General features: G+C 54.7%; 5 protein-coding genes across 5 annotated transcripts; 1 reads left to right on the top strand and 4 right to left on the bottom strand.

Annotated features, from left to right (window-relative positions):
- Positions 1-2,164: 2,164 nt before the first annotated feature.
- Positions 2,165-3,796, top strand: IUM83_14944 (uncharacterized protein; the record flags this gene model as incomplete). Its single annotated transcript, XM_067939724.1, has 2 exons — positions 2,165-2,869; positions 3,299-3,796. 2 exons carry the CDS (start codon positions 2,165-2,167, stop codon positions 3,794-3,796), a joined length of 1,203 nt encoding a protein of 400 aa, XP_067791288.1.
- Positions 3,797-3,862: 66 nt separating this feature from the next.
- IUM83_14943 (Tryptophan--tRNA ligase) lies at positions 3,863-5,215 on the bottom strand (the record flags this gene model as incomplete). Its single annotated transcript, XM_067939723.1, has 2 exons — positions 3,863-4,258; positions 4,700-5,215. The coding sequence occupies 2 exons, from the start codon at positions 5,213-5,215 to the stop codon at positions 3,863-3,865; spliced, it is 912 nt and encodes a 303-aa protein (XP_067791286.1).
- A 1,149-nt stretch (positions 5,216-6,364) lies between these two features.
- On the bottom strand, positions 6,365-7,714 carry IUM83_14942 (Tryptophan--tRNA ligase; the record flags this gene model as incomplete). The annotated part of the gene is made up of 1 exon (XM_067939722.1): positions 6,365-7,714. One exon carries the CDS (start codon positions 7,712-7,714, stop codon positions 6,365-6,367), a length of 1,350 nt encoding a protein of 449 aa, XP_067791318.1.
- Positions 7,715-8,617: 903 nt separating this feature from the next.
- On the bottom strand, positions 8,618-10,441 carry IUM83_14941 (uncharacterized protein; the record flags this gene model as incomplete). The annotated part of the gene is made up of 1 exon (XM_067939721.1): positions 8,618-10,441. The coding sequence occupies one exon, from the start codon at positions 10,439-10,441 to the stop codon at positions 8,618-8,620; it is 1,824 nt and encodes a 607-aa protein (XP_067791337.1).
- Positions 10,442-10,680: 239 nt separating this feature from the next.
- On the bottom strand, positions 10,681-12,405 carry IUM83_14940 (uncharacterized protein; the record flags this gene model as incomplete). Its single annotated transcript, XM_067939720.1, has 1 exon — positions 10,681-12,405. The coding sequence occupies one exon, from the start codon at positions 12,403-12,405 to the stop codon at positions 10,681-10,683; it is 1,725 nt and encodes a 574-aa protein (XP_067791336.1).
- Positions 12,406-14,445: the final 2,040 nt, after the last annotated feature.

The following is a 14,445-nucleotide window of genomic DNA, read 5'->3' as shown; positions in this document are numbered from 1 at the left end:
GTGCCTCGAACTGAAGGTGAGCCGGGGTTGGTATGCCAGCTTGGCGCGAGTTCTGTAATTATTAAATACCAGCCGCAACAACAGAGTTAGGCATATAAGCGCAGCAAGTGCATCGGTCGTGTTCTGCGTTCTTTTAACGGTAAACCAGGCAGTGCACTCGAAGAAACACAATTTGTTTCGTTTCCTCACGCAAATCGTCAGTCCCCTACATGCAGCATAGGCTTTGCCGTTCGTGGTCGTCACCACAATCCCGAGATTAAATGAATACAAGCAGCGAACTCACACCGAACTTGAACACGGAGTTGGAACCACCGCTGCCTGGACCAAGCATCCGGAGTCCAGACTGGACTGGACCAGGATAGAAAGGATGGAAAGGATGCATGGCTTGATCGACCATTCGCCGAAAGCTTAACATGGTCTTCACTTTGGCACCCCATCTCTTCGACGCTGCAGAATGTGAAGATCAGCCGTGCCATCGAGTGCAACACGTGAATCGATATCACGATTCGTTGGACGAGGATACCCGCGCAGCATCCTCATCGTCATATTGGTGCTAGTCCTGCCCACAGTACACGCAGCCGTGGAGATGATCTCCTACTGGACAGCAACGACACACTATCATACGAGCCCGGGATTTTTTTTTCCAGGAGAAACATCTCATCGACGACTCCAATGCGTTGGTTGGCGCGCCACTTCAAATTGCACCCACGACGGCCCGCGCGAGCCCCAGAACGACAGAGCTGCACCGATATCATCATCGGCGCTATCTCAGGATATTGCGAGGTAACCTTAGAAGACAAGGACTCGGGCGAACACTTCCACGAGACGCTAATAACAGTCAGTTCTCCTCACGAAACGGTATCGTCATGGTAGTATACCCAGCAGTGCTGGCTAGTACATACGCCGGCATTCGGATGATGAAGACGTGGTGGGGTGTCGCCTACCGATGGAAATCTGGTTTCACATCGATGGGATTGGGGGGGAGGGGGGGGGGGGGGGGCTCGCTTCTGGCACCACTGCAGCGGCTCGCAATGTTCAGTGGCGGCTCGTTCCACCCAGTGAACAATCCTCGCGTGAAATGATGGTTGTCGAAGATATTTGCCATCTACCAAAGCAACTTCAACAGAGTGCTGTTCTTAGACGTAGACAACGTTCCCGTCTGTGACCCTACTTTCTTGTTAACGTCCCCCGAGTTCGAGACGTCTTTTGGGCAGATTTCTGGCACCCGAAACAGACAATCCTTAACATTCATGCGCGCTCGATGTTGAGGGAGATGCTGGCTACACCTCAGCGGCCGGTAACGTAGCGATCCCGGCGCTCGCAGTCGGACGAATACCCGGACGCGATCATCTGGACGCATTTGATGTCAGAACACCAGTGCGTCGCTGTATCGGATCGAGTTTGACGACCTGAGGTTCATCGGCATCGAATCCGACTTGCGCCATTATGCGCTGAAAGAAAGAAAGCAATTGTAGTTTTGTAGCGTAGTACATGTAACGCAAGACAGGCTGGAAAACGATAACTGATAACTCGGCGAAGGACAAGGCTCAGCCGCTTCAACATGTTCAAAATACAAACTTCATTTTACTCCTAGATACTGATTTACCTCATCATTATATTTATTGAAAGGTTGCTAAGTAAGCAAAACTGTTTTATTGCCAAGAAAGCTAATGTATCCTTCTCAAAATAGATAAAGGGTGGCTCTTTTAAATTTCCTAGCACGCCGGGCTAACAACGACACCGACACCGTGCTACCAATTGCTGCTAACCTATCCTGGATACGGTGGCCGTATCTGCGTGCTGCACACCTCGCCTGACCTCCATGCGCACACCGGTACAAACGCTTCAAGGTTATGACAAGAAAGAGAGACTCGTCTGTGTCGTCTGGTTGCGGAGGCAGCTGTTACAGTCTCCGCTCATGCCACAGCAGGATGCCGGCTCGCTCTGCCGTGCACACTCCGCACTCGCATATCCGCTAGGCTCGCCGCACGACCACGTGTACGCAATGGCAGACTCAACCGTGAAGTTGCCTCCCGCTCAGCCGAAATGCCGGCCGGGGCTGCTGCGCCTGATGCTGGTGGGCAGCGTGCTGTACTCGCTGATGGTCCTGCTGTGGGTCGTCACGAGCGTCCACGAAAGCTCAGGGACCTCCGAGAGTCTCCCCATGTCGATCGTCCACCTCTTCACGAATAGCAACCAGCACTCGGCAACGCCCGAGGAATTGGCGGCCGAGGCCCACGCTTTAACTGTTAAGCCCCTTCCGGGTGGGGCGACTGCCGAGCGCCAATTCCGGTGCATCGGGTGGCGAGCCACCGCGGGCTGCAACGCGGACGGGACCCGCGACTTGGCCAACGACAAAGCGTGCAATCGACTGGTGGAGGACGGGGCATCTGGATACTGCGAGATCGAAGATGTCGACTCGGGCGAGAGGTTCCGGGTGATGCGCCGCGGGTGCAGCACCGTCAAGAAAGGGGCCAAGTTCTACTGTTCGGACGCGCCCGATTTCGCCAACTTCGCCGTCAAAGCGCGTCAGGCCGTGGCGAAAGCGGTAGGGCCCGGGTTCAATTTGCCCAACGTGAAGCAGCACGACCCACCCAAAGCCGGGATCGTCATGGTGGTGTACCCGAATTTGCTGGCGAGCGCCTACGCCTCGGTCCGGACGTTGAGGGAGGTGTTCAAGTGTCGACTGCCGATCGAGATTTGGTACCGAAATGATGAGTTGAGAAGAGTGCCTGGGGCTCTGGAACCGTTGAGAGAGCTGGCGGAGAAAGATGGACCCGGTGGGATCACGTTTCGCGAGATCACCGACCAACGAGCTCTTCGCTTCGCGGCGAAAGTGCACGCGGTGTACAACAGCAACTTCGACCAGGTACTGTTCTTGGATGCGGACAACGTGCCCGTGCGTGACCCGGCATATTTGTTCGAGTCGGAGGAGTTTGTCAGGACCGGCGCCGTCTTCTGGCCGGATTTCTGGCACCCGCAGTACACGATCTTCCACATCATGGGCGACTCGTTGCTCTGGCAGCTGCTGGACATGCAGTACGTCAACATGTTCGAGCAGGAGAGCGGCCAATTACTCATCGATCGCCGCCGCCACGCTGCCACCATGGAACTGGTAAATTTCTTCACGTTTCACAGTCCGAACCACTTCGAGCAACTCAAACTCGTGTACGGCGACAAGGACCTCTTCCGATACGCGTGGATCAAGCTGAACGTGCCGTTCTTCATGGTCCAAACCGCACCTGCTGTGGCGGGAAAAGTTGTGAATGAGTCCTTCTGTGGTATGACGATGGTCCAGCATGATGCTAACGGCGACGTGCTATTCCTTCACCGGAACTCCAACAAACTGACTGGAAAAATCAAGAGAGAAGAGATAAACTACGACGTTGAGGCACGCAAACAGGCTAGGTTGAAGCTGCTTGACAAAGGACTCCCTGTTGTGCTGAATGATGAACTGGTTCAAGCCGAGCGCGAGGTGTTGATGCGAACTCCTCCTGCTACGCTGGAGCCGCTAGAGGCAGACAACTTGCCTGACCCAGCGATGTGGACACATTTGTGGTCGTTCCGAAACACCTCGCGCCGCATTGACTATAAAATTCGGTCATACAGTGCTGAACCCGATTTTCCCAAGTGGCAGCGATGCTATGGCCAGCGTCATATCAGCGACAACGAGCATTTCTACGCCCAGACGATCGCCAACCTCAGTTTCTCGGGACTCGAGACGCATTTGCGGCGGTTCGCGATGGAAGGTGCCCAACTGCTTGAAAACCATCAAGCATCGACAAACACCAAATAGAGCGCGTATGTAGACTACTAAATTATGTAAACAAAAGATACCCCTATTGTCACTACCTATGGGTGTTTAATCTTGCGTACTGTTAGTCGGGTGTCTTCCGGCCAATGCAATGCCTTGAGCTTGCAAAATCCGCGCTGCTTCCATTGCAAAGTGGCGAATGTCCGTCTCGATCCCCGCGAAACTCAAGCTCGCAAACTCCTGAAGCTCGAACAACTTCTGCTTCTCCACATATCGCTTGCCGTAGCACGGCTGCCACTCGGGGAACTCAGGATCAGCGCGATACGCGTCGATCGAGTACAGTCTGCGGCTCGCGCCCTTGCGGTACGATAGTAAGTGCGTCCAGATGACAGGATCCGGGTACCCATCCGGCTGCGGAGCTCCGAGAGCCTTCTGGGGAGGGACGACCTTGTTCTCCATCGCCTCCTTCTCCAGCTTCTCATCACGTTCACCCGTCAGTTTGTGCTGATTGCGGTGCAAGAAGAGGATGTCTCCACCTGCGTCGTGCTGCACCATGGTCATGCCGCAAAACGATCCGTTGATCGATCGGCCCGCCATCGCCGGTAGCGCTTCGATCATGTGGAACGGAATATTTAGCTTTATCCACGCGAGGCGGAACAGGTCCTTGTCGCCGTACACGACCTCCAGCTTTTCAATGAAGTTCGGTTTGTGGAACGCGTAGAAATAGACGAGCTCGAGTGGCGCGGCGTGCCGAGACCGATCGACCACCAGTTGCCCGCTCTCCTGCTCGAACATGTCCACGAACGGGAGGTCCAGCAGTTCCCACAGCATCGACCGCGCGTGCAAGTTGAACAGCGTGCGTCTCGGGTGCCAGAAGTCGGGCCAGAAGACGGCACCGGTCGCCTCGAACTCGGCACTCGTGAACAGGAAGCTCGGGTCACGCACCGGCACGTTGTCTGCGTCCAGGAACAGCACGCGGTCGAAATGGCTGTTGTAGATGGCAAACACCTTGGAAAGGAACCCCTTGGCTCGCGGGTTGTACATCGGGTGGAACGAGACCTCGCCGACCATAATGGCGAGTTGCTGCAGTGGGGATAACAGAGCGTAGTCGTCGCCGATCTCGTCGACGTGGAACCAGATCTCGATAGGCAGTCGGCACTTGAGGACATCCCGAAGCAATCGAACAGTAGCGTATGCGCTGGCGAGGAGCTGTGGGTATACGACCATGACGATGCCGTCACGTGGAGTCTGGACGTTGTCGCTAATGTTAATGTGCGGCAGCGAGAAACCGGGAACCATAGTGTTATTTACTGCTGCTTGGCCGTCGAAGCGATAATTCACAAATGCCGGCGCATCCGAACAGCGGAATTGGACGTTTCCCTTCAAGCTGGTGCAATGTCGCTGCATGACCTGGAACCGCTCCCCCGTGTCAATGTCTTCCACTTCACAGAAGCCGGACATGCCATCGACAATATGATCCGAGCAACTTTTGTCGTTCTGAGGCTCTCGGGGACCGTTGGGTCTGCACCTACCTGTGGCTCTCCAGGCCACGCACTGAAGGCGTCGAGGTGCTGCTCCTCCCGCTGGAAAAGGCCTCACTGGCACCGCCGACTGGTCTTGGACTGCGGAGGTCATGGCATCGTTAATGGACTTGTCTGAGTTGTTTGACGCCCAGATGACCAACACCGACACGTAGAGAAGTGCACCCAACGTGAGCAAAACGCGCGGCCACCGTTGCCAACACCGCACGACTGGTTGCGAAAGCGCACGGATGGGACTTCCGGGGGCTTCTATCAGCGGCTCCGTCTCCTGCGTCTGGTGCGGCGGATGACTGTAGACTTGGGGCAGCATTGGTGCCGCGGTTGTCATCGCGACTCCGCGTTTTTACTGTCGGAATGTCGAGTGTGTGTGTGTGTGTGTGGGGGGGGGGTGACCTCACTCGCCTGTGCGCTCGAAGCAGTGCCACCACCGCCTGGAGTGTACTGTTCACCGGCCTCGCTATACCAAGAGTGACGTGCAGCTCGGTGTGGATTTTCTCCATCAACGGTGTGCCAAGTTTTTCAGCTGGCGTGGATGGATCATCAGACCGCCAGTCCGTGACGGACTCCGTCCGGCGCCGCGTCCACGCTTGCAAAAGCATCCGCGACAAACTGCGCAGAGTCTGCACCACGTTGCAGTCGCGGTGCTCGCGGATTGTACCTACTACATAAACGGGAAGTTGCCAAGCTCCACATGGTGGAGTTCTGCTCCAGCAGAGCAGACTGCCGGAGAAGTGAGTCAGCGGCACTAAGGTATCCGCCTCGTTCATTCTTCGCCGTTGGCACAAAGTGCCAAGCTGCGTGCAGTCGCGGAAAGCGAACGCTGCCCGCCAGAGTCAAACGCCATGAGGTGATGATGCGACGATCAAGGAAGCACCTGGTAAACCTGGCTGCATCGCGTCATCGTACGTACAGATCATGTGGCAAAGGTGGCTCGATTACGGGGCCAACGAGTCAATGAGGTGGATGCCGGACAGAAAAATCAGGGCGATTGGCTTCGTTGTTGCATTCGTTACATCACAACGATTCGTTTGTTAGATACTTATCGTTTTCTATAATGTACCTAGTTTCCTCACGGGATCGAAGAGTTAAACTTCGACCTCATCAACGCAGGTTTCTGAGCATGCAAAATCCGCGCTGCTTCCATTGCAAAGTGGCGAATGTCCGTCTCGATCCCCGCGAAACTCAAGCTCGCAAACTCCTGAAGCTCGAACAACTTCTGCTTCTCCACATATCGCTTGCCGTAGCACGGCTGCCACTCGGGGAACTCAGGATCAGCGCGATACGCGTCGATCGAGTACAGTCTGCGGCTCGCGCCCTTGCGGTACGATAGTAAGTGCGTCCAGATGACAGGATCCGGGTACCCATCCGGCTGCGGAGCTCCGAGAGCCTTCTGAGGAGGGACGACCTTGTTCTCCATCGCCTCCTTCTCCAGCTTCTCATCACGTTCACCCGTCAGTTTGTGCTGATTGCGGTGCAAGAAGAGGATGTCTCCACCTGCGTCGTGCTGCACCATGGTCATGCCGCAAAACGATCCGTTGATCGATCGGCCCGCCATCGCCGGTAGCGCTTCGATCATGTGGAACGGAATATTTAGCTTTATCCACGCGAGGCGGAACAGGTCCTTGTCGCCGTACACGACCTCCAGCTTTTCAATGAAGTTCGGTTCGTGGAACGCGTAGAAGTAGACGAGCTCGAGTGGCGCGGCGTGCCGAGACCGATCGACCACCAGTTGCCCGCTCTCCTGCTCGAACATGTCCACGAACGGGAGGTCCAGCAGTTCCCACAGCATCGACCGCGCGTGCAAGTTGAACAGCGTGCGTCTCGGGTGCCAGAAGTCGGGCCAGAAGACGGCACCGGTCGCCTCGAACTCGGCACTCGTGAACAGAAAGCTCGGGTCACGCACCGGCACGTTGTCTGCGTCCAGGAACAGCACGCGGTCGAAATGGCTGTTGTAGATGGCAAACACCTTGGAAAGGAACCCCTTGGCTCGCGGGTTGTACATCGGGTGGAACGAGACCTCGCCGACCATAATGGCGAGTTGCTGCAGTGGGGACAACAGAGCGTAGTCGTCGCTGATTTCATCGACGTGGAACCAGATCTCGATAGGCAGTCGGCACTTGAGGACATCCCGAAGCAATCGAACAGTAGCGTATGCGCTGGCGAGGAGCTGTGGGTATACGACCATGACGATGCCGTCACGTGGAGTCTGGACGTTGTCGCTAATGTTAATGTGCGGCAGCGAGAAACCGGGAACCATAGTGTTATTTACTGCTGCTTGGCCGTCGAAGCGATAATTCACAAATGCCGGCGCATCCGAACAGCGGAATTGGACGTTTCCCTTCAAGCTGGTGCAGTGTCGCTGCATGACCTGGAACCGCTCCCCCGTGTCAATGTCTTCCACTTCACAGAAGCCGGACATGCCATCGACAATATGATCCGAGCAACTTTTGTCGTTCTGAGGCTCTCGGGGACCGTTGGGTCTGCACCTACCTGTGGCCCTCCAAGCCACGCACTGAAGACGGCGTGACATCACTTCCTCTGACGGCAACAGCTTCACTGGGATTGCTTCACTGCCCTTCAGAGGTGATAGATCGATACCATACGCCAACAACGACACGTAGGCAAGACCAGCCACTATTACCAGAACGCGAGGCCGCCGTCGACATAACCGTACTACTGATTCCAGAAGCGCACGCAGTGGACTCGCCGGTGCATTGATCAGCGGGTTGGTTTCATGGGCTTGACGACTCTGCTGGCTCAATCGGGGCATCGACGACGAAGGCGTAGGAAGCAAACGCGTCGGGGATGATAAGCTCACCAATGAAGATCTCGAAGTGATCACAACTCGGGCAGGACGGCTTGGCACTCCGTCGAAGTTTTCACGGTGTACGTTTCGGATGCAAAAGTATCCAACATCCGAACGACCCGCATGACCGTTTCTCACCCCACATTTGCTCTTGACTCTACACTATTAATACCCGCCATGCCACCAACCTGGTGACCAGGGAGAGGAATTGCAAGTGTGGCCAGCACGTATAAATCACCTGGGGCGCGTGAACAGGAAACAGTCTGTTCAACCAGAGCAAATTGATCGCTACCGTATGACACCTGCTGAGCCAGGCTCCACGGTTACATGCACAGCTTCACCGCGAAAGTCTCCCCCAGCAGTTTCTAATCTTTGTCTTCGGTTTTTGCATGACGCAGCATGGCAGCTTTCACGGCTTAAGATAACTACAGTTGTGCTGTCATGTAGAAGTAAATATTTCTTGATCACTTTGGAGCTTGTTCACGGTGACATGAGGAAAGCACAAAATGTATAAAATTAAGTCAGCCATGGAAAATATGCGTCACCACGGCGAATCTGCGCGGCCTCCATGGCGAAGCGCCGTACGTGCGTCTCCAAACCAGAAAAACTCAAATCTACGAACTTTTGCATCTCAAAATGCTTGGCGCTGGCAAATTCGCGCTCACCATAGCATCGCCTCTCTTTGAACTCTGGCGCCGCATAATACGATTTGATCTTGTACTCGGAGCGAGGGGCATCTTTCCGGAACGCTAGCAAATGTGTCCAAATAGCTTGGTCCGCGATACCGTCGGGTTCGGCTGGTTCCAACCTGGGCGGAGGTGTTTTCCTCATTGTCCTGACTTCTTGCTCAACTTCCTCCGCTGTTGGGACCTTGTGGATGCCCTGCTTGATTAACCTCGACCTGATACGCTTCCTTGCCTGAATGTGATAATTGACGGGCTTATACAAAACTTCACCCGTGAGCTTCTTGGCATTGCGATGCAGGAATAACACGTTGCCCTGGGCATCATACTGGACCATGGTCATGCCACAAAATGAAGTCCCGTTGACTGTACCGGCGACTCCGGGAGGTGTTTGCACCATATAAAACGGCACGTCTAGCTTGAGCCAAGCGAAGCGAAAGAGGTCTTTGTCTCCCCACAAAAGTTTGAGCTGCTCGATAGGATTTGGTTTGTGAAATGTGAAAAATCGTACAAGCTCCAATGGCGCAGCGTGCCGTCGCCGGTCGATTAGTAGTTGGCCACTCTCCTGTTCAAACATATCGACGTACGTCATGTCGAGCAGTTCCCATAACAGTGAGTCCCAGTGAAGATAGAAAATGGTGTAGTGAGGGTGCCAGTAGTCCGGCCAAAAGACAGCGCCCGTCCTCTCAAACTCAGGAGACGTGAACAGATACGTTGGGTCGCGTACGGGCACATTGTCAGCGTCGAGGAAGAGAATCCGATCGAAATCACTGTTGTAAAGCGCGAAAACTTTGGCTCCGAAACGAACAGCCTGCGAGTCGTTGATCTCGCGAAATTTGATGCTACTTCCAGCGTCGTTCTCAGCTAGCTGCTGCAGGGGACTGAGCGCTCTCGGTACTCGGTCGATCTCGTCCTGTCGGAACCAAATCTCGATGGGCAAACGGCAGCCCAAGACATCACTCAAGGTGCGTATCGTGGCGTACGCACTGGCAATGAGCTTGGGGTATACAACCATGACGATTCCATCTCGGCCTTCGTCGCTATGCACGACATTTGGTAGAGCAAACCCTGGTACGAGAGCGTCTCTAACCGCATTGATAGCTTCCACGTGATAATTGGCGAACTGCGGGGCATCTACGCATCGAAAAACTTGCGACTTCTTGTAGCTTGCACACGTCCGACGCATGACACGGAAATACTCGCCAGTGTCCGCATCTTGAACCTCGCAATATCCAGAACTCCCCTCGGGAACTTCTTCGTCGCAGGTCAAGTCCTTCGCCACTACGCGTGGGCCGTCAGATTTGCAGCCACTTGTGGCTCGCCAGCCCATGCATGTAAGATTCCTCCACTGCTGTTGTCCGCTCGGGAGGTTTGGAACGGTTTGTGCGTGTGCTATTTCCTTTAGTTCGTTGGGCGACGGGGTCCGCTGAATCTCCTCCACTGCGTCCTTGACCTTCTGTAGCACGTTTGCCATCGGACGCTGCACCTTCTCCAAGACCGTCTCGAACTCCGCCGACACCGAATTGGCTTGGCTGCCGGTCGAGTGCATGTTGGTAATGGCCCAGCCCAGCATCAGCACAGCGTACAGCATACTGCCGAGCAGCAGCGACTGCAGGAAGCGAGGCCTGCATCGTCGGTGGCACGGCGTCGCCTCCATGGAGGGCCAGCCAGCTTTCGCTGGCACCGACGCAAGTCGCGCGTGGACCGCAGCCACGCAAGTCACTCTGAAGGAGACACGCGCAAAGTGTCCACGCCACGACGCGACGTCTGGCGCTGTGTGCGGTCCATGCCAGCTTGACCATCTGTTCACTCGTGTGTACGGGACGTCGGCGCGACAGGTCTGCCAGCATCATAATCATTCATCGAGGTCTTCCATCGCCTCGGATTGCCAGCGGCTCAGGCGCCAGCACCTTGCAGTCGGACCTGCCTGCGCTTTTCATGCTTCTCCCTCGCAATTGCATCCACTTTTGCCTGGTGCAGTTGACCTGCCTCCATCGCGAAGCGCCGCAATTCGGTCTCCAGCCCAGAGAAACTCATGGCAGCGAACTCCTCCGCGTAAAAGTTGTGGTTGGCGTCAAGATAGCGCTGGCCGTAACAGATCTGGTCCTTTGAAAACTCCGGCTCGGCGTGGTAGGTCTCGATCTGGTACTCCGAGCGAGGCGACGAGCGCCGGAACGACAGCAGGTGCGTCCAAATCGCTGCGTCAGGGTACTCCTGAGCTGCCTCGGAGCTAGAACCAGCCTTGTCTTCATTTTCTTCTCGTGGTCTGTTGTCCTCTTGAGCCTCCCGTCTGATTGCCTTGAGCTTCTCGTCGGCCGGGTTTTTGGCGTTGCCTCCAGTCAACTTGTGCGAGTTACGGTGCAGGAACAGCACGGCGCCTTCAGCGTCGTGTTGGACCATCGTCATCCCGCAAAATGATCGGTTGATAGCCCTCCCTGCTATCGCTGGAGGCCGCTGGATCATGTGGAAAGGAGCACCCAGCTTCACCCATGCCAAGCGAAACAAGTCTTTGTCCCCCCACACGAGCTTAAGCTGCACGAACGGGTTCGGCCGGTGGAACGTGAAGAAGCGCAGCAACTCGATGGGAGCAGCGTGTCGCCGTCGATCGATGAGTAGCTGGCCGCTCTCCTGCTCGAACATGTCAACGAATGGCATGTCCAGCAACTCCCACAACAGCGAGTCTTCGCCCAGGTAGAACAACGTGTGCTGCGGATGCCAGAAGTCAGGCCAGAATACGGCTCCGGTGTCTACAAACTCAGGTGTCTGGAACAAGAAACTGGGGTCTCGCACTGGCACATTGTCCGAGTCCAGGAACAGCACGCGGTCGAAGGTGCTGTGGTAGATTGCAAACACTTTCGTCGCAAACTCTGTCGCAAGTGGATCGTCGATTTCCCGAAATGTCATGCCACCTATCGAGCCACTCGCTGCTAGTTGATGAAGCGGGTCGATCGATGCGGTCACCTTCCGCATTTCATCGGGCCGGAACCAGATCTCGATTGGGAGTCGGCACCTCAGCACCTCTCGGAGCACTCGGATGGTCGCGTAGGTACTCGGCACCATCTTCGGGTACACCACCATCACGATGCCGTCATGCGTTCGATTATCCTCCCTCTGTACGTTCGGCAGCGTAAATCCAGGTTTGAGCGCTCGTTGCACGGCGTCCTGCGCCAATACATGGAAGTTGGCAAATCTCGGCGCCTCCAGACACCTGAAGAGCGCCGCTTTGCCCGCTACATCGGCGCACGTCCGCCGCGCTACCTTGAATAGTTCCCCTGTGTCTTCGTCCTGCAGCTCGCAGTAGCCGAGCTGGCCGTGAGGAATCGTTTTCGTGCAGGGCCGGTCGAGCTCCGGCAGTCGAGGCCCATCGGGTCTGCAGTCCGCCGTGACTCTCCAGCCAATGCATTTGAGATGCCGTTCTGTCGTCTCTCCAGACGGGATGACCCCCACGTGTAAGGCGTGGTCGTCTGCTTGTTGCTGCTCTGGAGTCCGCTGTGCACGGCGGAACGCGCTTTTAACCGACTCGAAGAAGCTGTTTGGCTGCACTGGCGGTGGTGGACGGGTCGAGTGAACGCTGAGCGCGGAATAGCTCAGCACCGCCAGAGCGTAGAGAAGGCTGCCCATCAACAGGAGGAGCAGGACCCCATGCCGACGGTGTGGGCGCGTTGCAGAGCCCATGGACAGCAGTCAGTACCGGACCGGCTTTGAGGAATGACACGCACGCGAATTCGTACTTAGGAAAACCTTTACACCAACATCGTGTTGTGCGGTACAACTTGTACAGTTTTTGCTTAGGATTTTACCGGAGACGCTTCCACGGCAGCAAGAGCAGGCGTGGCACTCTCTTTGCCGTACGAACTACAGTACCCCCCCCCCCATTTCGCGCTTTCTTCGAGCTTTCTAAGATTGCGTTTCGAAAATGAACGCTTTGGAAAACATTGTTGTAAAGTTGATCCTTGGCCCCAGTTTTACTCGGTAAGGGTTAATGCACCGCTTTACTTAAGCAGCATGCCCGCTGGACCACTTCCAACGTTCGGGAATCAAACCTGAGAAAATGCTGCGAGTCGGACTCGCCGAGTCCAATTCTGACAGCCTCTACACCGTTCACTGTTAAGTAGATGTGTACTAGTATACTCTACACATACCTTGGCGTTAAGCACCTGGATATCTCCCATTACTTCGTTCTTATTGCGCTGAAGCTCGTCAAGGTGCGAGGGCAGCCTCGAATCACCCGGATGGATGATGTTCGGACGAGTCGGAGCGACGACATGGATGCAGTTCGCCAGGCTCGTCGGTGCCCCAGTGCTTCTTTCATTATGACGGATACCTGTATTTGGCTCATTCTTTGCGCGTTGTGGCTGAATCTATGATAACCATCCAGTCCTACCGCATAGGTGTACATGTACATTTTAAAACCCGCGCTTTCACCTCGGTGACTGTACCTTGTCAATTGGTATTCTCGAGTCGAACGTCTACATGTACATGTAGCGACTCGCCACTACAGTGAGCGTCAAAACTATAGGACCACCCCTGTGCTCCCTTATAACTAAATCAATCTTTATCATTTTGAGGTGGGGGTTCGACAGTAGTTGTGAAAGACGCTGAGAAAGACCTGCTATGCGCTAACACTCGCGTTTTTGCACTTTAACGGGTGGCTCGTGTACAAGAAACTGGTTGTGCAAGGTCGACACAAATTAGGACCACCCCCATCCCAATACAAAATCCAATATTAACCGAAGCCCCGTACACGGCGATATGACTAGAGATTTGTAGTGGACATACTTTCGGCAGTTAGTTAGACGCGTTAGCTCGTGCAGAACACGACGGTTACTCGCGATCCTACAAGCAACCTATTAAATGCACTCGAACGCGAACGGGGGTGTCGGACTGAGGCGTAGATTTTAAAGTACGAGTAGCTGTCGACTGAGGCTCCCATTCACTGATCGTTCTATAGCAAATCATAGGGATACTGCATACTTACCATTGAGATCTACGTTGGCGATCGCTTCACGCTCAATATCGCTTATGAGGCTATGTCGTGCTCTACTGCTACAGCTAACACTATTTACAATGCTAGGATACTGTAAATCTCTAGTCATATCGCCTTGTACGGGGTTTCGATTAATATTGGATTTTGTATGTGGTCCTAATTTGTGTCGACCTTGCACAACCAGTTTCTTGTACACGAGCCACCCGTTAAAGTGCAAAAACGCGAGTGTTAGCGCATAGCTGGTCTTTCTCAGCGTCTTTCACAACTACTGTCGAACCCCTACCTCAAAATGATAAAGATCGAATGAGTTGTGAGGGTGCACAGGGGTGGTCCTATAGTTTTGACGCGCACTGTAGCGACTCGCCACTACCTACTATATTGTGATAAGACCGTCACCACAATTGTGGCACAATATCTATCGGGACAGCTGGAGACGTCTGCATTGCAGACTCTGTAGCGAACGAAGACGGTCAAATTGACCATTGACTGCCAATGCCTGTAAGTCACTTACCTCACCATCAAGTTGTTGCGAGTTTGTGTGCCTTCAGGCGGATTGTACATCCGCGTCGTCCAAGAGAGACAGAACTTCTATGTGCTGTAGTAACGTTGTCGGTTGATCCGTGAAACCAGAACTAACAGAGAGGAGCCAATTCCCCATCTTAGACGAATCTTGC

Source organism: Phytophthora cinnamomi (assembly GCF_018691715.1).
Source record: "Phytophthora cinnamomi strain GKB4 chromosome Unknown Contig40, whole genome shotgun sequence".
In the NCBI taxonomy this organism is placed as follows: Eukaryota; Oomycota; class Peronosporomycetes; order Peronosporales; family Peronosporaceae; genus Phytophthora; species Phytophthora cinnamomi.
Note: the sequence above shows the minus strand (reverse complement) of the source record. Positions and strands in the feature narration are given on the sequence as shown.